This window comes from Zosterops lateralis (assembly GCF_965231275.1).
Source record: "Zosterops lateralis genome assembly, chromosome: 15".
Taxonomy (NCBI): Eukaryota; Metazoa; Chordata; class Aves; order Passeriformes; family Zosteropidae; genus Zosterops; species Zosterops lateralis.
In genome coordinates this window covers 7,181,596-7,208,693 of record NC_139775.1, presented here as the reverse complement: position 1 = coordinate 7,208,693, position 27,098 = coordinate 7,181,596, and the positions used below count along the sequence as shown (strand labels likewise).

At 48.6% G+C, this 27,098-nt stretch overlaps 2 protein-coding genes across 2 annotated transcripts; both read right to left on the bottom strand.

Moving 5' to 3' along the window:
• Positions 1–556: 556 nt before the first annotated feature.
• Positions 557–15,437, bottom strand: COG7 (component of oligomeric golgi complex 7). The gene is made up of 17 exons (XM_083872156.1): positions 15,191–15,437; positions 14,381–14,529; positions 13,773–13,889; positions 13,454–13,622; positions 12,365–12,447; positions 11,485–11,607; positions 9,920–10,118; positions 7,760–7,887; positions 7,260–7,414; positions 5,939–6,055; positions 5,351–5,416; positions 4,467–4,653; positions 3,360–3,500; positions 2,831–2,914; positions 2,396–2,510; positions 1,302–1,445; positions 557–1,084 (listed from the first exon to the last, which is right to left on the bottom strand). The coding sequence occupies exons 1-17, from the start codon at positions 15,354–15,356 to the stop codon at positions 918–920; spliced, it is 2,310 nt and encodes a 769-aa protein (XP_083728282.1). The 5' UTR covers positions 15,357–15,437; the 3' UTR covers positions 557–917.
• Positions 15,426–27,007, bottom strand: GGA2 (golgi associated, gamma adaptin ear containing, ARF binding protein 2). The gene is made up of 17 exons (XM_083872157.1): positions 26,917–27,007; positions 26,253–26,337; positions 25,326–25,401; positions 24,711–24,809; positions 23,679–23,802; positions 23,097–23,200; positions 22,568–22,648; positions 21,757–21,894; positions 21,544–21,625; positions 20,537–20,650; positions 20,115–20,282; positions 19,853–19,908; positions 19,413–19,564; positions 18,451–18,620; positions 17,346–17,515; positions 16,817–16,927; positions 15,426–16,232 (listed from the first exon to the last, which is right to left on the bottom strand). Exons 1-17 carry the CDS (start codon positions 26,948–26,950, stop codon positions 16,122–16,124), a joined length of 1,875 nt encoding a protein of 624 aa, XP_083728283.1. The 5' UTR covers positions 26,951–27,007; the 3' UTR covers positions 15,426–16,121.
• Between the last annotated feature and the right edge of the window lie 91 nt (positions 27,008–27,098).

The following is a 27,098-nucleotide window of genomic DNA, read 5'->3' as shown; positions in this document are numbered from 1 at the left end:
CTGAGCAAAGGAGTTTCCAGCTGCAGCAGCAGTGCAGCTGCTCGAGACTCAGCTGGTATTCCACTTTTGGCACCTCCCTCCCTGTATTCCGCCCTATTGTCTCCCAGGAGAGCACACTAAGGCTAGACCAGCTGTTTCACAAAAAATTTATATAACAAATGGTAGTAAATTCTACAGGAAAGCACCACTTCCCTTAAATTCCATACAAATGTCATAGTTTTCAGTAGAATATTGAAATTGCATCAGGAACAACCTACAAAGGTTTTATTCTCAGAGCTGAGCTCAATCAAGCCTCAACAGCCAACTGAGGAGACCCTTCCTGACCTTGTATTTGTGACAGCCCTGAGCAGTGGCCACTGCCTACAGGGAGCCCCCTCTGTGCTGCACCCACCCCATCACCTCAGATACAGTAAATTCTCTGAAAAAGCTGCCACAAAGCATGAACTCTACAGCACCTGGTAGAACATTTCCAGCACTCCTCAACCTACTCAGGGTCACCCAGAGTTTTTGGGAAACTTGGCTGCAGGACATCTTTCCGTATTTCTAAAGATGGAAAAATGGAACAAGCCTTTCCTAGACAAAGACATTTATTAAAAATTAGTCTGAAATAAATTCCCCTAGTCCCCAGAGATCTTTTCACTGTCCTTGCAGAAATGAAAACCAATCTGAGGAGGTGAATCCTTGAGCAGGGGCCAGCAGCAGGAAGGGCACAGCTGGCACTCCAGGCCCGTCATGGTCACAATGACAGAGGCAGGAGGGCACAGCAAACCCTCCAGGTCCCTCATGGCTGCAACGCCAGAGGCAGGAGGGCACAGCTAACCCTCCAGGCCCCTCATGGCTGCAATGCCAGAGGCAGGAGGGCACAGCAAACCCTCCAGGCCTCTCATGGCTGCAATGCCAGAGGCAGGAGGGCACAGCTAACCCTCCAGGCCCCTCATGGCTGCAATGCCAGCAGCCATCCTGCGGGGCAGGCTCTTGGCAGCCTGGCGAAACTCCTCTGGCTTTGCCTTCAGCAGAGTTCCGATGTTCTGCAGCGCCCGTGATGGCTGCAGGCCCAGGGCATCCATCACATTGATCAGATAATCTGCAAAATTAGGGAAAAATTTGTATTTAACTGGCAATAGACACCGTGAAATGAAAGATACCCTTGGTTCTTGGTGGCAGAGGGAATCCTGTCCCTGAGAGCTCCCACCCACAGGCAGCAGCAGTGGCTGGAACCCACCAGCCAGGCAGGGGCCCTGTGTGGTACCAGCCCGTGTGTGATGTGAGCTGTGCCCAGACCCCAATGTGCCCACACTCACCAATGTCCGTGGCCAGCTGCTTGGTGGAGTGTGGTGTGAGCTGTGGGATCTGCAGGATGACCTCGCAGTAGGTCTGCATGGTGGCCCTGGCAATGGAGCCCAGCCAGTAATCAGCCACGTTGTCCAGCTCGGGCAGCTCATCTCCTGCACACACAGTCCCCGTTAGTGCCAGCACTCCTGACCCGCCCTTGCTGCCTTTGTACAACACATAATCCTCACTGGTTAATAGCACCTGAACTGCTCCTTCCACGGGACATTGAGGTAGTCAGAGTTATCAGCTGGTTTTGGGGCAATCAAAGCAGTCATGTACTCTCCCTGCACTGTACACCAGACATGAGCTCCAGACCCAAAACACTCCCCTGGATTACTCTCCAGGTAAGTCCCTTCCAAAGGGCTGAGGGGTGACCTGCTGGGACAGGGCACTGTCTGGCACCTCCTACAGGATCCTCTTCCAGAAGCAGTTTGAAAATCACGGCAGTGACAAGGATTGACAAGAGTTTTTTTCCAGCCCTAAAGGCAGTCTGTGTTCATTAGTGTTTTGAAAATTATCGAGTCATTACAACATGTAAATGCTTCAAGGTGACATAATAGTAATGCAGAAGCCTGAACTAAAGACCGTATTTTTGGAAGGCTCCAGGAGAGTGTAAATACCAAGTTCTATGCTTTCTTCATTGCCTGTGGAAATAGTAACACCATAAAGAGCACACCAGGTACACTGCCAACCTGCAGGGAAAAGGCATTAGGTACCTACTGCTGTTACCTGCAGCAGGATTGGTGACACAGCAGGTAAGGCCAGCCCCCTGGAGCATGAACAGGAGCCAAAACCCAACAGAACTCTTCAGACCCCAAACCATCATTTTAACGAACACCAAACTCACACAAACCAAGCCAAAGCTTCCAGTTTGAATGAAACCAAAATAATTTTACTCATTATTTAGAGGTTCCTCCTGGGTTTTACCAAAGGATTCTTGGAAGAAACAGTGTGATAGGAAAGGGATCTCCAACGGTTTTGTCACTGTAACACATCCCACCCGTGTAATGGCAGGATAGGAAAGCTTTCCCCAGACACTCCAAAGCCTCTGGTCTCACCCTACCTTGCTCTGGAGGGTATGGCAGTTTTCCAGCATGTAATGCCAGTTCCAAAGCAGAATCCTCTTGAGTGACAAATGGCTCAAGGTGCAGAGGAAGCGACATAATGTACTGCCCAATCTAGAATAAAACCACCAAAAGCTGAATCACTCAACAAATGTGAGGCAAGTCCTTTACCAGAGAAAAAGTCACCCACAGTAAATACACCTGAAAGCAGAGAGCTGAGCCTGACAGCCACTCACTCACCTACAAATTGGCTCTTGTGCATCATTACACTTGGTACAAGAAATAGCTTTTCACAAGGTCAGAGAAACAGTCACTGAAACACTCATGGTAAGAAAGATCTGTACAGAGAACTGCTACTCCAAGCAAATCTTTGCTCTCTGGAGTGTTCCCAGCAATTTGTTTTCTAGAGCAGAAAGACAGCTGAGTTCTCTTACATTGCTGATATATTCCAGAGGGGTCAGGCTGAAGTTTGGTAGGTCATCTGTCAGAGTCTCACCAATGCCACTAGAACTCCAGCCCTGTAAGGCAGAAAGTGCAGGATGAATCAGTGTCCTCCCAGAGTATGAAGCCAGTCAGTATTTTAGAAAGGGGTGACCCAACAACATGAACTGTGACTACCCAAGTGATTCTAGGAAGCAGAACACAGATGGTGAGAAAACCATTTACCATGTTATCCCTCAGGCCCAAAACACCCACCCTTTTTCTACCCAGCTCCCTGTGGGAAACATGCACACACAGGTCAGAAAAGCAACACCCCAAACAAACACCAGAGCCTTCAAACACCTGTGCTGCAAAGGCTGTGGGTGAGAGAAGGTAAACTTCCAGTGCTTGCAGCTCCTAGGAGAAATGTGGCACCAGAGAGAACCATTCTGGAGCAGGAGACAGATAAGCAATGCTGACCCAAGGGACCCCCCCCCCAGGTAAACCCTGCCTGCAGAGCTCAGCTCAGGCCCCCGTGCCCACCTCCATCCTGGGCACCAGCAGCAGCTGCTGTTTGATGCGCAGGAAGACGGAGTCGAAGGCCAGGTGATGGGACAGCTGGTTCAGGCGGCTCAGTGCCGCTCGCGACGGCGACAGCAGCGTCTGGGTACCAGTGCCTTTCTCCTGACACACACAGAGAAAAACAGTCACATGCACAAGCCACCCAAGTGGACACAGAGGGGCTGTGTTAACGCGCCTGCAGAGGTTTTGTGAGGCCCTCCTTGTGCAGCAGAGCTTCGCTCTGTGATGGCACAGCCTGTTTTCCTTTGGAATGACCTGTTCTGAGCAGTTATGCAAGACAGAAACTGCCACTGCTGCCTGAACTGCAGGACAAGGAATCAGGATCACATTCCAGCCTCTACAGGCTCTGGCACATGCTGGGTACTGAGAAACTTGCAGAGAAGATGGCAAAGCTGCCTTTTAGTCAAAGGGCACAAACTGATGCCCTGCATGGAATTAAGTTCTACCTGAAGAGTACCTGTGGAACTGGACAGTTTAGTCAAGGTTTAAAGGTAAACAAACACATGACACTGAAGGTGGAACCACAAAAGTTGCAGGTAAACCAAATACAAAAGAAATCAAAACATTTTGAGGAAATAAAACTCATAAGCCTGAATTCACTACTCCATGTGACCAATGATGGCAAACATAACTCAGATCCACAAGAAGATAACTAATGTCATTCTACCCTGTTCACAGATCCATGCATGAACGATCCTGCAGAATTCTGTTTCAGACTGGACAGGGCAAAGAAAGCTTCAGAAGGTGGTGTGTGGGCTCCAGAATTTGAGATGGCTCCAACACAACCTTCCCAATGCTCACTGAGATAAAATCTCCCTCACCTAAGCTGATAAAGGCATGTTCACAAAGCAGAGCCAGGATCTGGGGCGAGATGGAATGAGTCCAGACTTCCTGGGTTTGGACATTTCATCTCCCTGTGCATCAGTGTCTCTGTAGAACACAGCCCAGAAAGGCTGCAGCCCAGCATGAAAAGTCATTAGACTGGAGGGGGAATCCAGGTGTCATCTACCCAATATGGGCCCAAGAGCAGACTGTAATAGAGGCAGGCTCTCCAGGCACCAGGGTTACCTTCAGAGTGTAAAGTGTTTCCATAAGGCTGGCATACTCAGATGGATTCTCCTTCAAGAGATAATTGTATTCCTGCCAGGGATTTTTTATGGAGCTCTTCTTTTCTGCAGAACTGGTGTCCTGAAAGCCAGAAAAACTGCAAGGGCTGTACGAGTCCAAGAGATATTTCCCAGCAGTTGATAAAATCCTGAAAACAAGTACACAAAAGTCACCAGCAGAATCCTCTGGACTCTGCAGTCCTGTCCTCACGCTGGCCCAAGGACCAGCACTCCCCTTGAGTGACTTCAAGGAAGAGCATTCACAGATGGAGACTCCATATGCAGCCAATCCTCTTACCCAGCTGCAGAACTGCTGAGAGGACAGAGGGGTTTGTGCTCTGGGAACACGAGGGCAGAGGGGCCCCACTGAGCACTGCAGGCTGGGCTCTTGTCAAGTCACCGAGCATTCCAAGGAACCACAGGCTGAGCAGTGCACTGCTTACAACAAGGAGTAGCAAGATCTACGTCCTGCCTGTGCCTACACTCCTCAGGTTACAGGGAACCCATCAGGTAAGGCACACCTACACTCATTTCAGCACGTGATTCATGTCACAAGGGTGAGGATCTTGCCAATTTGATCCGGTGGAAAATTCCTTCCTGACCCCCATCTGGCAGCCCATTGGTGGCCAGCCAGGTAACCAAAGAAAAGGATTCTTGGGACTGTCTCAGGAAACATGACTGAGTGAAACAGTCTGTGCCTCATCTCTGACATGTCAAAGCACGGGGAAGGGGAATCTGTGGTGGCTTTCCCTCCATGGTCTATGCAACCAAGGCACTCTCGGGTTTGTTTTCTTTCAACTTGGTTCCTATGTTGACAGCTCATGAATTAAGGTCGCCAGTGCTCACCTGTTGGCCAGCTGCTGCTCAAAGTCTCCACACTGATGAAGGAGTTCACCACAAATGGAAATGATCCTGGGAAAGAACAAGACAAACACACTTTGAGATTTGAGGCAGATAATGCCAGACCCCCCCTCAGAGAACCTACCTCAGATCCATGTCAAGTAATTATGAAATGCCAAAACCAAACCACAGCCCACACATGTGTCAAGAGTCAATTTGGTGATTAACTCTGCATCCATTTGATAACAATGATTTTTTTTTTTTTTTTGCCCAATGGCCTCACACCCACACGCTACTTCTTGTCATCGTGGGGAAGGCCAGCTCAATGTCACTGGGAAAAATTCTAAGAGCTGTTAATATTACAAGTGATATGAGACGCAGCCTTGCTCCAGGCAGGGTGGGGAGCCCCACAGACCTCCCCATGCCAGAAGCAACCTGAAACCCATGTCTGACACTGGTGCTCCCAGCAGCAGAGTGAGCTCAGCCCTGTGTTCTGCGCTGAGAATTTGTGTAAACTGAGCCCAAGTAGTTCCGTTTCAGCTTTGATACAAAAATCAGCTCTAAGCCAGATTTAAAAAAACCCAAACCCTTTACCGGACAGAGTTTTGGAATGCAGTCCAGTCCTCCTGGAACAGGGAATCTGCCAGGACATCATCCAGTTTACATTTCTTTCGTATAGACTGCAGTGTGTTTGTGAAGTCAGATGTATACCTGCAGTGAGAAAAGGAGCAGCACCAGCATAAGAGAGCAGGCTGGAGAGCAGCACAAAGACATGTCCTGTGACTTTCTCAGTCAGTCCTCTGCAAGGGCCAAACAAGAACCAGAAATACTAAACAGAGTACAGAAGAGACACTCTGGTTCCACTCCAAACATGTGGATGTGAAGAACTGATCAGCCACAGCCCACTCAAGCCTAAACCAGAAGACAAGGAGTGTGAAAGATGCTGTGTGACTGTCTCAGTTTGCTGCCTGTGGACTACCAGGAGCTCTCCCTCCCTGTGAGAAAGGAGGAGTAAGACATTTTAGTTACCACTACATTGATCATCTCCTAGGAAAGACCAGGAAAAGTTCATATGGCCCTTGCTACTCCAACATCACTTGGCCCTTACTCCAGGAACATGATGACAACAATCTCATGAATTTGTTTTCTCAGCTACTCCCCAGATGAGAACATGGATAAAAAGTAGAACATTCTGTTTTCTACACACCCCCATTTTCTTTTTAATAATGCCCATAAGCTGGAGGCAAGTACATTGCTCTGTAATTGCCTATAAAGAAGGTGAGATCAGAGGTTTGTGTTTTCCTCTTCCCCCTTCCCAAAGGGCAGCAATACCTGATTCATACCCTGTGAGCAGCTCTTTCAGTATCGTGACGGAATAAGGAGTAAATCAGTATAGGACCAGGAAAATGATACTTTAAGACAAGAACTAAGAGTGAACCTCACTCGTGGGGTATGTCACATTTACAGGCAGATCCTGAATTTGAGATCACTTATCTGTGATACTGTGACTGTGTATTCATTAAATCAATGAGGTTGGAAAAGACCTCCAAGACTATCAAGTTCAACCTCCAGACTTATTTCTCCACTGAGATCTACTTTCATCAGCCTAATTTGCCTTATTTTGTTTTGGGAAACAATTTCTCCTTCAAAAGTATTTATTAAAAATGAAAACTCTGCCCAACCAGAATAGAAAACAGCTGGCAAGCCTTTGATTTAGCCATAAAATCTTCCATTTTTCCTCTAGAAAACAGCCTGTGCTCAAATGAAGCAGCAAGAGGGATATTGATGACTCATGGTAGAGTCAGAGACACTTTCTGCTCTCAGCCATTTTCCATAAACTACCAAGTCTTTGGCCACAAACTGCACACTCACTACTCACTCAGGATAAATGGAGCAGTCCCTAAAGGCACCTTACTTTGAGAACAGGGCCTTCAGGGCCTTCAGCAGCCCACACACCCCCAGGCCATCCGTGAGCTTGACGCAGTTGTCGACAGCTCCGGCCGCCAGAATGAAGAGTTTGTTGACCGAGTGGTTCAGCTCCTGGACACAATCAATCACTTCCCAATGCTCCTAAACAACAACAGTAACAACAAAGCTGAGCCTGACTCTTCTTCCAGGCAATACAGAAAACACACCTCGTGTAACCCAGGGTACTCTGGTATCTTCCATTCTTGCCAAACTAAGGCACCATGCTGGTGCTTCCACCCTCCTGCCCATGGACTGCAACAACAGCCAGGCTGCCAAACCCTGTGTTCACTTCAAGGAAAAACAGTTCTGCCAACAGCAGGATCTTCTACAAATAAAAGGAAATATAACCAAAAAGGAGAGGGACAAAGAGAGCAGTAACTATGACAAAGATGTTTAGTGGAAGCTACAGCCTCTCCCTGGACAGCTGAGCAAAGACTGGTACATTACCAAGGGCACTGCACTGATCTGGATGAGGAGATTCTCTTCTTCCAGGTCTCCATACTCCAGTTGATAGGGCTTGTATGGAGCATACACCACTTCCACCAGCTCCATCACTTTCACCAGGTTCTGCTCCTCTACAAAAAATTCAGATGTTTAATTTACAAAGAGATGAATATGCTACTAAAAGCCTCATTTCAAGCTACATGCAATTCTTCCACTAGAGCATGCTGCCTGCACAGGCTTGGAATGCTGCCCAGCAGCTTCAATCTCAAGTACACAGATTGTTTCTTAATTTTTTCAGAAACAAGATTATTATCTCTACCTGCTTCCTAAAACCAAGATGTTCTACCTCAACAAGTGCCTCAGGAAAATTAACACTCACTGACCCAAAACAGCCTGGGTGACAAAAACCTATCAAACATTCCAACCTACAGCAGAAGAATTGAAACCAGCTGAGAAGTGAAACACATTACTCCCACGGCATCAAACAGGGGCAATCCTCATTTATCAGAAAGCCTAGTTCACACTTCAAATAATTGACATTAATTCAATTCACTCAGCACTACTGTGCCAGTGTTCATCAGCCAGAGCTGAATGTGAAGCAGGGACTCAGGCTCTCAGTGCCATGCCTGAGCAGGGAGCTGCCAACCCAAACACAAAGCAGGGCTGAATGATTATTGCTCCTATCAGAACTGGACACCAGCTGTTCTCACAAAGCTCTGCCAAACTCAAACCTGCAGCAAATCAAAATTACTTTGAATCCTGGATATCAGGAAAGACTTCCAGACCCTGAGGACAGGAAAGCAATGGAGCAGTCTGTCCAAAGCCAGCACCGTCTCTGTCCTTGGATGTTTTTGAGACCAGACTGAACAGCATCCCAAGCACCCTGGTCTGACTTCACAGCAGATCCTGCTTGGAGCAGCAGACTGGACCAGATCATCTCCCAAGGTCCCTTCCAAACTGAATTATCCTGTGAATCACAGCTGAGCCCTCCCCTCACATACACAAGCAGGAACTGGTTTGACTCTCCTCAGCTGAGTCACCTGGCCTTTCCATTCTTGAGATATTTCTTTTCTCAAACATCTTACCCCACACTAAAAGAGACATTAATAAAAGCTTTGGGTTTTTTTTTTTAAACACACTCAGATAACAGTTCAACAGTGGTCCTCCTATTCTATCATCTTCTAGATCCTGGCATTATTTTTCCAAGTCCTTTTTACTAATTTCTATAATGAATCACAAATTAAGCTAGAAAATGACTGACATGTGTGCAACCAGAGAGACAACAGACACAGTCACACTCCCTGACATTGCCCAGCAATCATAATTTACAGGATCAAGAAGGAATCTGGGTTTAAACAGCTCAAGACAATGTTATGAGGAACCAAACACAGGAAGCACAGCATCAGAATGCTCCATTAGCCTTAATTTTGGATTTTCCCATAGCCAGCCTTTGAAGCGGCCCCACCAAATTCATAAGGGTCTACAAATATTCAGCAGCTCCAGTCAGGTGTAAACTTGTGCAAACACAGCACCTCAATGCTGTGTGGTTTGTGAGAATTACTCAGCAATCATGACCAAAATGACAAACGTCCCAGAGTGGGGAAAGCATAGGGCAGATTTGGAAACAAACACTGAGGATGCTGCTGGGAAAAAACTACCAATAGTTCAGAAAAAACACTGGGCATTGTCACTTGATTAAAACCTGAGCCAGTAGCAACAAAAAATTACAAAATCAAATACAAGCACCCAATGGATGCAGCCTTCAAGCAGGTTTTCTCTTGTTTAATGAGGTGTGACAATTCCAGGAAACTCCTCAACTTTTCTGCTTTGTGATCTCTCACAATGGTCTCGCTGCCTCCCTAGAGACATTTCCTCGTCTGGGAGACAGAAGAAACAGTAAAGCTCGTAAAAGGAGAAGTGCTAAATGTTATTTACCCTGCAGAGCCAGCATGCTCAGGACAGGGCTGCTTCAGGAAACTCAGTGCTGTGTCAACAGCCCCGGTGGAAGATACACACACAAACACAAAGGGGCAAGCGCCGTGGAACTGGGCATTGCTTAGAACAGATAATCCCTCCCTCCACCCAAAACTCAACAAAAATCCCACACTGGGAGTTCACAAAGGGGACAGCACAAAAAGACAGAATTCAGTGCCAGAGCCTTACTCAGGTTTGGCAGCATGGCCACCTCCAGCCCCTTGGCAAAGTGGACAGTGGCCTCATGGAGCTCCAGCAGCTGGGTCAGCTTGGTGTCCTGGCCCGTCCTCTCCATGGCAGTGCTGAGGCACACAGGGATGGAAGGCACCAGAGCTCCCAGGGTTTGAATCAACAGCACAGTCACGATTTCATGGGGGTTCTTGAAAACCTGCAGCAGCAGAACAGCTACTGGCAAAAGCACATTACCTGAGAGGAACACACACAGCAGCAGAGAGCAGCAGGCAGTTTCCAAACCTGAGAAATCTCACAAGGGGTGAAAAATCCAAAAGCAGTCTGCTAAGGCTGCAAGAGCCACACTGACTTAGCACACAGGACAGCCTGACTGCAAGTCTAGGGCAGTACATATTTGCTGTTGTGCTTTGAGTACAGCCACCAAGAAACTAGAAGATAGGCACAGGTCAATAACTGAGTTCAGAAGAACACAGGCACTACAGTGATTCAAAAAACACCTGGCAGAAGAGGGCATTTGAAACAGAGCACTCTGTTTACACAGGTGTGTTGTGAAACAACATGAATCAGTAAAATATGAAGAAAGAGGACTAGATCACAAGACAAATTACTGGTCAGATAGGCAGAAGTCAGTAGTGGAAAGGCTAGAAAGCCTGTAATCAGCTGAGAATCAGCCACTCCACTAGCATAAAACATTTTACAGCCTTCACTGTGACTTTTTCATCAGTTATTCTGCTCATTTGCTTTGAAAGTCGGGTTTGCCATCAAAAAGGTCCCAGAGTTTTTCAGAAAGCAGAAGCAACACAGGAGATTGAGTGACAAGAGCTTTGCCCCACGTGCCATTTCTCACAATCCCCAGTTCAAAGAATATCTGCTAAAATGTAACCTGACATCTGACCTGTAAGTCACATCGAATCATTAGGCAGAAAAAATACATTTCAAGGAAACACTGAGCTCCTCTGCAACACAGGCCTTGCACTGACACTGGCTTTGTGACATGAAGATAAGAATCTCTTATCCTTCATGGATGAAAAAACTCTTCAACAATATGAACTTATTTCTTCATTTCACCAAAGGACAAAATCTTTTTTTGATCCTACATTACTCTTGGCAGGGAAAACAATCACATAGACTCCAAGGGGTGACAGCAGAAGCCCTCAGATATCTTCTTACACAGACCAACATGCATCAGTCCAGCATGACCTTGAGGGCTTCCTCCAGGCCAAGTGATAAAGCAATTCAGGCATTTCAAATCTCTTGCAACAGAACACATTTATAACACCAACAAATTAGTTTTAACTTAAGATACAGATGAAAGTGATAGAGCAGCTTTAATGTCAATAACACAGCAACCTTGCTGCTGGTGAAACACCAGAGCTCAAACCCTGCCTGCAAGGGCTGGACAAGGAACAGTAAGTGGGCTGCAAATCCCACCCTGCACCAATCAGGCCCAGAATGTAACCCAGGGCGAGCGGCCACGAGCTCTTCAGAGCTTTGTGAGGATTCAGAGGGTGCCCAAACCCGTCCCCTCCTGCCCCTGCAGGAGCAGGAACCTGTCACTGCACCTGTGCTGCCCACTGGAGCTGGGCGTGCCAGGTCCCCAGGAGGGTGTCATAGAGCTCGCTCAGCTGGCGGTTCAGGCTCAAGTCACTCTGGCAAAGCTCCTGCCACACGGCCACCAGCTGCACCTGAGGGGGAACAGAACCATCTGAGAAGAAAATTGACAGGCCACAGGTCTTGTTTTTGTTGTGCCAAACCTAGCACTCCCCATGTACAGCAATTCTGCCAAAATATGAGGCTCACCCGTGCTCCCCTCTCCACGTTCCAGCATAACGTATAATTCAGCACCACAGAAGGAAAAGACTTTCAGCATGAAGCTTGAGGCTTCTCAGTGATTCAAAGATTTAATTAACATTGGTATTTTACTCATAAAATGAGATTGCAACTGATACCCCCACATAATAGTTGAAATACTTGGCAAGCCCCAGCCTTGAACTTAATCCTCAAAAGTCACAGTCATGTGAGAAATTTGAAGCTCAGGTTATGGCTACAGAACTGTCTGGAATTCCAACTTTTAATCTTACCTGAAAAGAGTTTACAGAAGTCAGCAGCTGGCAAGTTGCAGTAATAAAGTTACTGCAGACATAGCCACATCCACAGAAAGCAAAGCAGAACTATGAGGCACAGAGAAACCCAGCAGAACACGCATATCCTGTGTCTGCTGCAGGAAGGGACCAAGGACCCGAATGGAGAATTACTCCTAGAGCACTGGGAGTAACCAAAGCTGGTAAGAGCCAGCAAGAGAAGGAAATACAGAGAGGAACAGAAGCCATCCCCCACCACAGCACAGCTGAGATCCGCGGGGCAGCAGCTCCCTCTGCAGTCAGAGCCCGGCAAGAATTCTGACTCTTACTCCTCAATGTTAAAATGCTATCGAACACTTACCTTGTGACACTTGTAATAATAAGCAAGAAGCTGGGGCATCCGATCGATTTCAGTGAAGACTTTAACAAACATTTTTGCCTGATCTAAACGAAACAAAATAACAGGCATCAGGATGAGCCTCAAAGCTGAGGGTGAGACATCAGTCTGAGCAAGAAATCCTCTTCTAAAGGGAGCAGGCACAATGGTCTACACAGAAAGAGACAACTTCATCTCTCGTTTGCTTATCTTCTCAAACAGGAGCAGAACTGCCTGAAACCCATCCTCAAACAAGATCAGGAAGCAGACACAAGGAATAAATTTAACTTCTTAACCAGCACATAGTATTAACACATCCAGTAGCAAAGCCAGAGAAAGCTAGAGCATCTCCTAGAAGGAAATAATTATTTTCTAGAAACTAGCCAGCACTTACAAACCTAAAGCATATCCACCAAAGGCCTCAGCTTTGTTTTCACCTGTCCTCAAAATGATCCCTGTGCCTCAGACTGACTCATGGCACAGCTGCTCCTGCACAGAGCTTAGAAACACAGATTCCTCAAACATCTGGTTTGTAATCCATCGCCCCAGATCCCTCCAGGACCCCGCAGTCCACAAAGATGAGTGTCAACAACCACTTTTCAGAAGTGCTGACAGCAGCACAGGGAAGGAATAGCATAAAGAATTCTCCAAAATGACAAATCTTCCAAGGAGAATTTATAAAGCTGCTCTTACAAAGTAGTAGGAAGTCAGAATGCTTTCAAACAAATTCTCTTCCTGATTACACACCATGACAACAGAAAACCAGGGCCCTTCTGCTCATCTGAGCTGCACCTCCATCTCAAACATCCACATGGGCCCATAAAATCCTGTAATCTTCTTGCTTCCTGCAGTGGCCAAAGGTTCCCCAAACTGCAGGAAAATCAAAGCAGCACTGGCCTGCAGGCAGCTGCAGAGCCCAGAACATTCCAGGACATCTGTTCCACCAGGAGAAGCTCAGGACTCAGTATCAGGAGCCTTCAGGACACTAACTCTCCACCCAAAGCTGGTCAGAGCCAGTTGTTTTAAAGACAATAAACTCTGTGCTGGCAGCAAGTGACACCAGGAGCCACTGACCTACAGACTGGGAGTTGAAAGCAGCAACAATCTGAGGGCTGGCCATGGCCTCCAGGCGGTTCTTCAGGGCCTCCAAGTGCACACACTTCTCTGAGTAATCTGGAGTGTCCACCAGCATGGCCAGGCTGCTCTGCATACTCGTCAGCTTGGCTGAGATCAGGGACACATCCTGCCAGCAGGGAAAAGCAGCCTGTTACCAAGGGTGACCTCAGACAGCATCAGTAGCAGGGATGTGTTTCACAGTCACTTCAAAATCTGACTTTAAAACACAGTTCCCTGAAGAGCTGGAGGCACAAAGACCAGATAATTCAGTATTTACCTGTGTTTTAAGAGTCTCTTCAATATCTGCACTTAGTGTGCTCCATTTGTCTGCCTCCTGAAGTGACTCTGCAGCCAACTGCATCCTGGACTTCACTCGGTCAATCTCTACCAGGACCTGAAGGAATGAACACAACATTATGTTCCCCACTGAGACAAAAAACGACTGTCACACATTCTTGGGAGTTATCTTCTGTTTAAACTTTAAAAACAAAAAGGTGTGAAAAGATTATATTATTACAAGGAGATGAAATGGTTTGAAGGAGCTAGAGATGTAAAATCATCTTTCAAAGTCAAACAAACTTTGGTTAGTTTAGGTTAGCTTGAATTCTGGTCTGGTTCTTTTAGTATCCACTTTGCCTGAAAATGCTCTGCACCCCAGGCAGAAATCAGTGTGTCAGCCAGGTACCAGCAGCTCTAACCAACACCTGAGTAGCTGCTCCTCAGGACATGCAGACTGCACAGGTCTGTGTCACATCCACCTTTCCAATATTAATGCTAAAAGAAGTGGTTTTGTCTATCTTAACTTCACAGGATTATTTCACAGTAACAACTCTGGAACCTTTAGAATTTCACAAGTTGCAGATAAACACTAAGACAAGAACTGACCTGCATGGACTGAGCTGTGTCTTCTTCAAACTTCTTTATATCTTCTTTAACAAGGATCATCTGCTCCTTCAGGAATGTTGCCTCCTGTTTCAAGACTTCTACTTCCCGGAGGACTCTGGGCATGTTCTGGAGAGCCTGATGGCTTGTTTCTGCAGGAACACAGAGCAGTCAGCCAGGGGCTGAGAGCCCTTGCAGGAACAGGTGCCCCTTCAATAATCTTATCTAGTCTTTAGTACTTGAAAAAAACCCAATGCTAGACAACAAAGCAAAACATCAAACAACAAATCTTGAGATGTATCTTTAAACTTTAAGTATGTATTTTATTCTTGGGACCATTCAGGTTTAAAAAAGCCCTCTGAGACCATCAAGTCCAACTGTTCCCAACAGTCCAGTCCTGTTCCTCCAGCACTGCCAAGGACACTTGGCACTAACTCATGTCCCCAAATGCGGCATCCACACGGCTTTTTAACCCTTTCAGGGACTCCAACACTGCCCTGGGCAGCCCTTCTGGAGAAGAAATTTACCCTGCTATCCCATCTAACCCAGCGCTGGCAGGAGCTGCCGTTTCCCAGCATTTAAGGCAGATGTGTCGGTGAATCACTACGAGCCCCGAGATGGCTGCGAGGATCCCTGTATGGGGCAAGGCTGGCGGGGCCGGGATGGCCAGCGTGGCCAGCACAGGTGTGTGCGCCTGCCGCGCCTCAGGAAGGTGCAGGATGCGGACACGATGCCAGGAGCGCCCAGGAAGAGCCGACCCGAGGCCGCAAACCCCGGCCCGAGCCATCCCCGCGGCGGCAGAGCCCCCCGCACCTTCCACGGCGTTGTTGACCTCCTGGATGAAGAGCTGCAGCTTCATCACCAGCGTGGCGGCGTGCGCGTCCACCTTGCCCGGGGCCTCCTGCTGCACGGCGCGGAACGCCGCGTTCACCCAGCCCTTCACCTCAAACTCGTCCGACAGGAACCGGGAAAAGTCCATGGCTGCGGGGGGGACAGCGGGGGACAGCCCGGGCGGCGGCAGCCCGGGCCCGCCGCGCACCCGGAAACGCTCGGCGGCCCCGGGGCGGCCTCTGGGCGGGCCCGGGTGGTCTCTGGGCGGGTTCCGGGCGGCCTCTGGGCGGGCCCGGGCGGTCTCTGGGCGGTTCCAGTCGGTCCTGGGCGGGCCCGGGGCGGTCTCCGGGCTGCCTCAGGCCGAGAGCCGGGCCCCGCGGGGCCTGTGCCTAGGCCGGTCGGTCCCCACGGTCCCGGCCTTGTTCCCGGCCGCCTGGCCCCGGGCACAGCTCCGCTCCCTCCCACCGCTCCCGGTACCGGCGCCCCTCGCCCCTCAGCTCGCGCTGCACCTGGCACAGACTCCGGGGAAACGGGGCCGAGGTTGTCCCTGTGTCTCTGAAACAGGCTGGCACGGGGACTGAACGCTGGTGTAGGTTCTTTTTTTTTTTTTTTTTTTTTTTTTTTTTTTTTTTTAAATGCAAAAAGTGAAAGGCAAATGTCCCAGAAAGAAGCAGGAAAGGGGTGCATGGAAGAAGCACAGAGCTGCGGTGCTCCTGTAAAGCAGGCTCAGCTACAGGGGAAGGCTGTGGCAGAAGGCGCTGGTTCACTGTCCTCCTGCTGGGCACAGAAAGGAGAAGGAGGTGGCAGATCCCCAGGAAAGGTGGCCTTACAGAGTGCTGGTCAGCACTGCTGGTCCCCAGGCCCACTCCATCTGTGGCTAAGGCAACGTGGCAGTGTCGGAGCCAGCTGGAGTTCAGCTCCTGCCCCAGAGCTCTGCTTCTGGAAAGCCAGTCACCTCTCCCACCTCACTGAAGGGCTGCACGCCCTGCATGAACATCAGTTTGTACCTCAGCCGGATGGGATCCTGGGAGAGAAAGGAAGAGAGAGGGGCACATCATGATTATAAACTCCCGGGCTCCTTCACCCCTCATGGCCTTGCTGCAGTGAGTCACCTCTGAAAGGGGAAACACCAGCCTTGCAGAAGTTCTGCACAGAAGGAAACCCTAGATCTTCCTAGCATATACAAGAGCAACTGGAAGACCCGTGCACACCACCAGTGGGCATGTTGGCAGTCCAGGCTGGGCCAGCCTACTCAGAGACAGAGAGTCCCTTCCACCAATCTTGGGTCTCACAATTACCCACCAATGCAACAGATCTGCCACCCACCCCTTGTGCTTGGGTGCCCTTGTGTTCCATCAGCTGCCAACATCTGCACAGTGAGTGCCTGGAGCTGTCTCTGGTGCAGATAGTCCAGAACTGTGCAGGCCCCTGCAGCAACTGCCCACACAGTCCTTCAGACTGTAGCTCTGGAAAGCTCTTTGAGCAGAAAAAAATTCTTCCCAGCACAGTCCAGACTGCCCTGTCTCTCCACTGCATCTCCCCGTTATTAAGACTCTCCCCATCTTTCACACAAACAGGCAGTGGGATTCCAGAGCCCAGCAGCAGCACCTTGTGTGGGTTGGCGAGCAGCAGCACCTGGGACACCACTGCAGGTGGGAGGAGAGGGTTGAAGGCTGGCAGCTCAGAACCAGAGGCTGGTTGTAACTTTATTTGCATGGTCTGGAAGAGAAAACAAAAGAAACTCTGTTTATTCCATGCCAGGAAAGGGCTGTGAGCATCACTGAGCTGTGGAGCTGGTTAAAGATACATCAGCCAGACTGTCATTCAGTGAAAAGCACAGCCTGCAACTAAAGGCAGATATTCCTAAATAGCCAGTTCTATGCTACACGTGCACAAGGAGAAAAAGCCCTACCCAGGAGGTTCAAGCAGCAGCTCTGGAGCCCTTTCTGGCTGTAGCAAGGCCATGGATACACACTGTGAAACAGGCACTGATGCCACAGGCACCATTGTACAACAAGTTCTCCATGCAGAGACAGGGAGCCACACAATTTCCCATGAGCAAGGCAAATAGTGAGAAATGATGAACCTTCTCAGGACATTTCTGAGCATCTCTGCTGCTTTGTCACAGGCCTCTCACCTTTGGGACTGCAGCCTGGAACACTATGTCCTTAATGGGGTGTGCTGAGGTGCTCAGCATGGACAAAACCATCACCAGCACATCTGGCCGGCTGGGAGCCGGGTCTTTGGAGAAGTGGAGCATGGCCTTGAAACCATTCCTGTCATACACAGTGAGTGGACAGATAGTGCCTGCCAGAGACAAATCAAGAATCAGAATCACAGCCTGGATTCCTCTCCCATCTGAGGGCGAACAGGAAAGGTGGGATAAAGAATAGCAAAAAGGAAAATGCAGACAAACTTTTACTTCTTTGGCAAACTCACAGACCAAATGGTACACAGCCCCTGATTTACATCTGCCTCTAAGGCAGAGACGGGAATCTGAATGTCTGTATTTGGGATTTAGCAGCTCAGGTTTCACCAGTCCTTGAGAGAAGTCAGATGTGGATCCAACAGAGATACGGTGGGAAAAGCAAAGTGCTGTTCTTAGCATGCACAAAATTTGGCTCCTTACCATCCATGCCTGGCAAATTCACACCTGACTATCACCATCCAGCCCTTACAAAATCTGATAAGACCTTCACTTGAGACTGAGGGCAGATCAGGATGTCTGTGCACCTGTGTTCTTCCAGCAGCAGTGAGAGTCAAAGCTCTGTGGCCCGGGCTGAGACCCCAGGGTGAAACATACCCAGGAAATGCTCTGAGGAGGAGCTGCAGAGCTGGCCCATACAGTGTGAAACCAAAAAGCTGAGGTGGAATGAAGACCTCTGCTTTAGGAAGTGGGGCAACTCCCACTCAAAAGTGTCTTTTAGGACTTCCAGTAGAACAACTGAAAGTTTGAAGTTTGACTGAAGGAGCAAAGGACAGAGTTTAGAAGCACATTACAAACATCAGCCAGGGCAGGAAACTCCTGAGTAATGCCTAGGGAGGGCAAGGACATTGTCATGCTGTGATCCCTAGCACCTACTCAAATTCTCAGGTACATTAAGCTTATCACAGAACAGTCATTACTTGTCTCCAGCCCACCCACACAGCATGAAGCTACTTTGGCTTCCTGTCCTGCAAAACTCATGGAAGAGCTCTAGTAAGCCTCTAGTAAGCAGACTGGGGCACAGAATTGCACTTACTTGGTGTGACTGAAATTAAAGGCACAGTAAGGTTTTCTAGAGAGGCATCATAGGAAGCTGGATGCAAAGAGGCAGCAGGCTTCAGCTCATAGCCTGGACTGAAGAGTGCAGCATCTGCCACTGAGTTATTTGGAAGATCTGGAAAGGGCGATTTCATTGGTAATAAATCCCTGGAAAGAAAAGCATGCAGAAAGCTTGTATTAAGTGGGGATACTACAGGGAATATACTGTCTTCTCTGTGTCTGCCTGTATTCCCAACCCCTCATCCCTTTTAGGTATAAAGAAACTACAGACTTAAACTCTGAGTCCTTGAGGAATTCAAAAACTCTATCATCTGTGGAAGATCTTGCTGTTTCAAAATTCATTAAGGCAGATTTTGGTTCTGTTACTATGGTAAAACTTAGGTTTAGGGCTTTGGAAGGCTGCTGTCCCTGTGCACAGCTTCTCTAGAGCCTTAGTCAGGCACATTAAAGTAAATTCCAGCTCAAAGACACCGCAGGAAGCTGGAAATCTTCAGTAAAATTTCTTGTATTATGGCAGACTGGGTAATAGTCTCCTGCTCTGAAGATCTGTGGAGATTAATTTGATTTGTGAACTGTTCCAAGCTTCCACTGAATGCCTGGAAACTACCTTGTCACAGTCTGGAGAAAGCTGAGGAAAGTACTTTTTGAGTGACAGATTATTATAAGGCCTGACTGTAAGGTTTTTGTTCTTTCAGCTCAACATCACCTTGTTATCAACCAATGGGATTTGTCTCCCTAAATTTCTGGTCCTTGGAAGGTCCTGGTGCGCAATTACACAAACTGCAATTAGCAGGTGCGCAACTGCAGGAAAGAGCCAATGTGTGCATGGGTCACTTGCCATCACTGACCACAGGGAGCTGAAAGGTTTTCCTAAATCTCCCTGCTGTAAAAGAATTCCTCAGCCCCAAAATCTGACTCTATTATGAAGAGTTTACTTACAAAGAGAATGTCTTGGTCCTGGATAGTGGAGAGAGATGTTCATCCAGGCTCTGGAATTTACTCTTTGCTGCACAGATGTCTTCCCAGCTCTCCTGTGGTTCCAGGGTTTGAACAGCACTTGCACCTTCCCTAAATCCATTGTGTACAGCAGCCTGGAAAATAAGGCCCTTCAGGTTCATAGTATGTCATAAAGCAAAAATAAACCTGCTGTGCTGAAAAGAACTCTGTTTATCAAATACCACTACCTGAAGTAGAAATACATATGAGTCATTTGGTTACAAACTGCACCTGAGGGATTAACTGAGAGCACAAAGACTCCAGTTTCCCTTAAGAACAGAGTGGTACACCAAAAAGGCTGCCAGGGAAAGGCAGGCCAGGAATCATCTCTGATTTTGGTCCTTTATACCTTATGGACTGCAAAGTATCTGAGCATCACTCACCTCTGCTGGGCCAAATTCAGGTGGTGGCTTCTGTATGACAGGGGAGTTGCTGAGACCTAAGAAAGATACCAACATGCCACAGATATTTTTACAGAAAACAGGGGTTTTCCACAGGTTCTTCCTTTGCTGTCTAAGACACTGAAAACTTACATCTGGAAGGCTCTACTTTCACTTGGGACTGACACTGAAGTCAAAGTTCTCTCTCTATTAAATACCACAAACCCCAGTCCCAAGGGTGACACCCTGAAGGGCACCTACAGACCTAAGGACTGTAACTCCTCCTCCAGCAGGCAAGTGGAGGTTGTGCTGCTGTGTCGGGAGGCCGAGGCTGTGTCTGCAGAGGGGTCTGGGGGGCTCTGGGCCACGGCCTCCAGCTCGGAGAAGTCAATCAGGGTGTAGCTCTTGATGCGCCCTCGGGCTGCTCGGCACGCTGGGGGAACAGAGACAGAGTCAGCAAGGAACCTCCGCAAAGGAGTGGCACATCCATGGGGACAGGTGTGCCTGAAAAGTGAAGGATTTTGGGAATGTTTTCTGTCAGCTACATGCAAGAGAAAACGATGGTTACGTAAAATTTTCCCTGTGTCATAGCACTTTCTCCATGTTTATTCTCTGAGCAGCATTTCCCTCCCAAACCCCGCTCCCACCTGGCTTGCGGGGCAGAGGGACGCTGTGGGTGCTTCTCACCTGGTGCAGAGCTGGCAGCTGGACCTGCTCCATCCCCGTTCTCCTGGCTGGCCACAACCTGCCTGTACTGCCCCAGCGCCTGTGAGAGCTTGTCACTGGCCTGCAGGACCTCAGCTGGGAAACCAGAGCAGACACAAAATACTCATGTTCCAACGGGAAGGTCAGCTCAGCTCCCTGTCACTCCCCAAAATGCTCGTGAGGAAGGGACAGTGCAGTTCAGGAGTGAAGGCAGCAGAGCAGGCTGCCCTCAGCCCCTCACTCGCCTTTCATTCCATTTTGCACACACAGCTGCTGATTCCAGGCCTCTCTCTCATTTATCAAGATCACTTTGAAATCTTATCCCATCTCTAAAGTATTTCTAATTCCTGCCATCTCTCCTGCACTTTCTTTTTCTTTGCAAGTTTTCCCTGTGCACTTCAGTCTATAATCCAGCTGAAGAGCTGTGGCATCTATGAATATATAAAAGGAAGGTGTGAGGTGCAGTTGAGCTCTCGGAGTTCCTGTTTAGGATGTCTGGTCAGCAACCACTGCTTCAGTCAGATTTTCAAGGCATATGGACAGGAATGAAATGCCAATTGTGGAATTCTAAGATTCTGCTCTTATCAAATTAACTCCACCCTAGCTGAAATCAGGACACCTTCCTTGGTATTACACTTAAAAATTCAAAATATATTCCTCTTTCTGTGTTTATACACAAGGAGAACTTCAATATCTGGAGAGGAAAGACCTCAAAAGCCTTCAGTTCCCTGAACATCAGAACTCAAACTCAGAAAACTACCTCAACTGAAGAAAGAGATTCATTGTTTAACTTTGGGCTCCAAGTGAAAATTAACATTTTCCTCAGAGAGGAGCAGGATGAGACCAAATGTCACTTCCCCTGGGCATGGTTTCATAGTGAGAGTGGAGAGCTTTGCCCACAGGGTGCCAAGTACCCGAGCACCCCCTCTAGGGAAGGGCACAGCCCTGTCCCAGCTGCAGAGAACCACAAGGACAGTGTTGGCCCTTACCTAGAGCCTCCTCGTCAGCCACCACCTCGCTGGCCAGGCGGAAGAGCAGCGGCCTGAACTTCTCACAGCGCTGGGACAGAGCCTGGAACAGGGGAGGAAATGTGCCACTGCTCAGGACACAGGCACACTTCTGTCTCTGCAGTCACCTGCAAGTGATGCTCCCTCTAGAAGAGGGAGGAGAAAGAGCATTTATGCAGGAACAGGAGCATTTACCTGTAGGGTGTCCTGGTCAGCTGGGGATAATTCATGTCTCCTGTAGCTCTGCAGTAACTCATCCATACGTCTGACATTCTCAGAAACCTCACTGATGGTGTCCACTCTTCGGGACACCTGAGCTGACTTCTCTTGTTCCTGTGATGAAAAATGAAAGCAAGGTAGATGCCAACTTGGCTGACACAGCCAGTGCTTGTACTTGGCTGGAACACTCAGGGTCACACCTATTACCATTTTATTGCAGGTAGAGAAGGCACAAAGCAGCACATCTGAGAACATGCCTCCAGCTGCCCCATCAGGGCACCCTGGCCCTGTGCTGTGTATATCTCACCACAGGCACAAGCATGACTTCAAAATTTGAGCTGGCAGTTGTTGGCTTCTGCCACACAGAATGACACACTCAACCACAGGGTTTTGTTAAACTAAATCTCCTCCATAAGCAGAGAAGTGGCTGGTGCAGATGAAACATGCAAATGACATGCACACACTCTGCATGCAGGAAAGAGGCAGTTTTGTACAGGAGTGACTTTTTTCCACCTCGGAACTGAGTTTATTTTTGGAAATTTCTGACCACTACTGCCAAGGTCCCACTGTCATGGAAGTGTCCTGCTGAATGCACATTCACATATTCCCTCCTCCTGGCAATGACATATTTTTACGGAAACAAAACAAAATGATCCCGTGCTGTAATCTCAGAATGATTTGGAAAGACTGAACATGGCCTCTTCTCTGGGGCTGCAGTACAGAATGAATGGCCAAGTTCCCTCCCACCCTCCCTGGCTGCAAAGAGGCTTCTCCTGGGAGTTCCCACCTCTTTAATCACACTCTGGATCAGGCGGTTGGCTGCCTGCAGGTCTTCAGGGTGGCTGCTCTTCAGGAGCTTGGCCAGGAGCTGTCAGGGCAGAGATGGGACAGCAGTGAGCAGCAGCCTCTGGGCACAGTGAACACACCCCACACCACAGACACCTGCTGCAGCACGGTCCTATAATCCTGGAAATGTGTCAGTTCCTGTCCCATAATTTAATCTAGATTACATTGCTGCCTGCATACACTGGCTGTTCAGGATTAGGAGCTCTGGCTCTGCAGAAATTCTCTAAGACCTGGAGAAGCCCTCCCTTGGGGAGGCTTCATGGAAACTGATGTTTTTCTGTAAAAAAAGTTTCACTTTTTACTAAGGAAATATTTCTGAGAAAGCCTCAGAGTTGTCTAGCTGTTGCACTGCAGGAAGGATCAGCATTATTTTGAGACAGTCTGTCTGAAACAGCAGAAGCTCCCAAAATATTACTGAGCCTCTTTTCTCATCAGTACAAAACATGGGGCATGAAGACTCTAAGGTTTACCTTGGATTTCTCTTCATCTGTGTCAAAAATAGAATTCTGAGGTCTTGGAGAAGGGGGAGGTAAAATTTTGTCTTCTGGCAGTTTGGGATCTTCTTTTACAATCCCTGGAACAGGTAACAGTAGTTGTTCAGTGATGCCCAAGCTGCTGAAACCTCGATGCTCAACACTGCATGAGGTTCTGCAGAGAATTCTGGATTAAAATACCCCTGAGGACTACTAAATATAATGGAATGGATGAAAAATCCATCCTAGGATCCATCTGAACTGATCTCTCATAATCTTGGGAGAGTATTCCAGGGCAAAGATCACTTCTGAGCCTGTCCTGTACTATTCCCCTGCACACAGTGTGAACAGAGGCCTCCAGACTGGTCTGAGCTGTGGCTCAGGAAGGCTGTTCTTTGGAAAATCCCTTTAAACAGTTCCATGCATCCTTCAGAACCCAGCCAGCCTGGGACCTTTGTCCCTTTTCCTTACACACAACATGTTCTGAAAAAGTTGAGTCACAAGCTGAGGGAGGCAGATATCTGTAGGGGAAACTGGGCTTGGGAGGCTAAAAAGGAAACTGAAATAACAGAACTGAACCTTGTTTCTTCAGCATCTGATAAGCATCCTGGATTTTGACTTCCTGAGGAAACCAGACTGTCCAACTGAATATCACTTCGGTGACCCTCGACTTGACTTTTTCTGAAGACCAAATTCCATAGTACTGAAAACAAGACAGTAAAGAAAGACAAAAAAGTTCAAACCCAAAGAATTGGTGCCACATCTGGCACAGCGATCCAGCCCCAATGAGTTTATGTGCAGACACCAAGGATAAAATGGATTCCTGTGAGTTTATTCACAGTGGTGTCAACTGTGTATCTTGGGGTTAGGAAACACAAGAAATGCTATGGACTGTATGAGAATCACACACATATTCTATAACAATCAAAATTAAACCACTCCAAACTTCTCTCATCAATTATTGAATCCAAAACCCAAAATAGGTTATTTTAGTGAAAACAGTTCTGTGCTTGACTTTAAACACTCCCCTTAACTGCTGCAATGCAACCACACCACTGGCCTCAGCCAGCCCCAGGCACAGGAAAACTGAACAAAACCAGAAACAAAAGTTATTGTCTCTTATCACCATCTGGGCGTTTTCTCCAATTTCTCTCATTATTGACTGTGAGCACTCCTTTTATTACAAAAAACACAAACCTTCCCCAGACCAGGCATTTCAAAATCACTAAATTATATCTGTCCTCTCAGAGCAGTAAACAGAATTGTCTTCAGTGATATATGCTTTAAAGTCACTGGTTTCACTGAAATCCTGTTACCAAGCCTGAGACTGAGACAAGGAGTTTTGTTCTTCAGTTGAGCATTTCTTTGAAATCAGCTTTTTGCAGCTCTGCCCTTGGGCTGATGCAATGGAAAACGAAATGTGTATCAGTGGTAAATGTGTGCAGGATCCACCAGAAAGGGAAATTGATGGGTGTGATGCCAAGAGGGTTTCAGGCAGGCAGGCCCAGGCCTACCCCAAGGAAGAGGAGCATGGCCAGAAGATCCCACTGCCTTTGATAAAGCAGAGCTGCATTTCTTATCCTGAAACACCCTGTAACCACCATCACTTACCTTTGGAGAAAGCACTTTAATCATCTCATTCAGAAACCTGAATTTTGCCATTTCACTGTGAAATCTGCCACCACAATTGTTCACACAGGTCTCCAGCACCTGCAGGAAACAACGTTACCAACAGGAAATGAACACACAAGGCTTGGGGAGCGTTCAAAAACTTCGTCATTATATTATTAAATCGAAGAACTTTCTGACACTGCATTCACCAACACAAGATACTGAGAAAGTCATGCAGCAAGAACATGTTTTATTCCTTCATTCAACCTTCCTAAGCAGCACATTTAAGACCACCTGCTCTGTTCTACCCATCACTAAGAACTTCTGAGCTATTGCCTCTGTGGTGGGACACAGCTCATACAGCCAGAGCTGCAGAGCAATGAAACACCACAGCAGAGCAATGTGGGGAGGAACAGAAGCAGTTCCTCCCTCCACTGTGCACTGGTTTCTGTATCTCTTGTGCAAGGGAAAGTTAAAAGGGAGAGGTATCCAAGAGAAAGAGAAAGACATCAACATCTAAGAGAAAAGGAAGAGAGAGCTATCCTGTTTGCTCTGCTGTTCTACCTGCCAAACTCTTTCCAAGTGACTGCTTTGTGTGCAGATGGAAGTACTCACTGTGAGAGCATGGAGAGCTTCTCCCTCCTGAGGGGACTGGATTTTGTGTGCCAGCAGCCTCAGCGCAGACAACGGGCTGGGGAAGAGCAAAGCAAGTCACACCATGCACAAGTCCCCAGGAAAAACAAACGCTGCTGGGCTTGGTGTGCACAGAAGAGCAGCTGCTGGATTCACAACAGGCCAGACACCCTTCCTTGGGCACCATGCTGGCCATGGACACATGCACACACACAGGGGGTGAACTGGTGACCCCAGTGTTGCCCCCCAGCTGTGCACAGGCCCTGGCCTTTGGGAGGGAGCAGCAGGGACAGGCTGGGGGATGTCCCTGGGCAGGCACCACGGGAGCTGGCTCTCTGCAGCTGCAGGAGCTTCAATGACAGCCAGGCCAGCCTGTGCCAGCTCCTGGGCATGAGCTGGGTGCCAGACTAGGAGCTCTGAACTCAGTCCGCTCTAAACACAAAGATGACCACTAAGGTTTGACGATCATTTGCTTAATTAGTCCCTGCTACTTCCCACAGAGCCCAGACTGTCAGCTGGAAGGTGAGGAAATCTCAGTAGAGATCCTCCACCCGTCTGGAAGGAAAAGCTGATGCTGAACTCCCTCAGGGCTTCCCTGCAGAACCCCACAGCAGGAATCCTTGGCCAGACTCCTAAGGGCATGGCCAGCAGGACCTGCTGCCTGGTGGGCTCCAGCAATTGATGTGAGAGCCCATTCCCAGACATCACTCTCTATCACATTGGCATACACCTATTTCCAACTCATTTCTCCTCCTGGGAGCAGCAGAGCCCAGCGAGCCCCCTCAGCTCCCTCTGCAGCTCAGCTGCTCAGTCACACCGTGGCCCCAGCCCTGTTCCCGCAGAGCCATGGGGGAAGCTCAGAGCCAGACACAGGCTGGGTGAACACAAAGAGCTGTGTGTCTGCCTTACCCTTCCACGTCGGTGTTCACCTGGTCACAGAAACGCTGGATGCATTCCCAGTTTTCCTCAGAGATACTTGGGTCAGTGGCCTCATCTTACAGAGGGAGAAAAACAGGAGAGGAAGAAGGAAAGCCCAGTCTCAGTGCGAGCGAGCGCTCAGAGCAGGAAGCAGCTCAGACCTCGCTGCTCCAGAACTTTTTGTAGCAGAAACGGGAGATCCAGAACGAGCAGGAAACAGCTGTTACTAAAATCTGCCTAAAAATATAGTCCCAAGCACACACTTACAGTCAAGCACAGCCTGACAGCAGCAGATGTTGCTTTTCGCAGGAGAAACTCAGAAACCATTTACAGGCAGCTCTCCTGGGACCACTGCAAAACTTGTGCTGGAATACAGGCAGTTTACACTTTCACATTAAGGAAAGAAAGTATTTTTTAGCTTTATCCACTCCCCAGTCTGTCACTCAGCCGGCTTTGGGGGCTGATGACGGGCAAGACAGAAGGGGAAAAGGACAGATGCAGCAAGACAGCACCCACATCACTCTGCAAGAGTTCTGTGGGGACAGTGGGCCCTTCCCCATGGAGGTGAAGCTGCTCCAGTGCCCACCCAGTCTGGAAGAGGCAGCAGAGCCAGCAGCCAAGGCAGCCCCAAGTCCCAGGCCCCAGCCCCACTCACTGAGCCAGCGCTGCAGCTGCTCGGTGCCAGCCATGGGCTCCGTCCCTCCGCCCTGCCCGTGCAGGAAGCAGCTCCCGCCACCCCCACGCCCTGTGGGCAGCCCATGTGAGAATTCTGAGTGTTCCTGGGCTTCACTGTGGGCGTGGGCTCAGCACCACACCTCCCAGCACCCCTCACAGCTC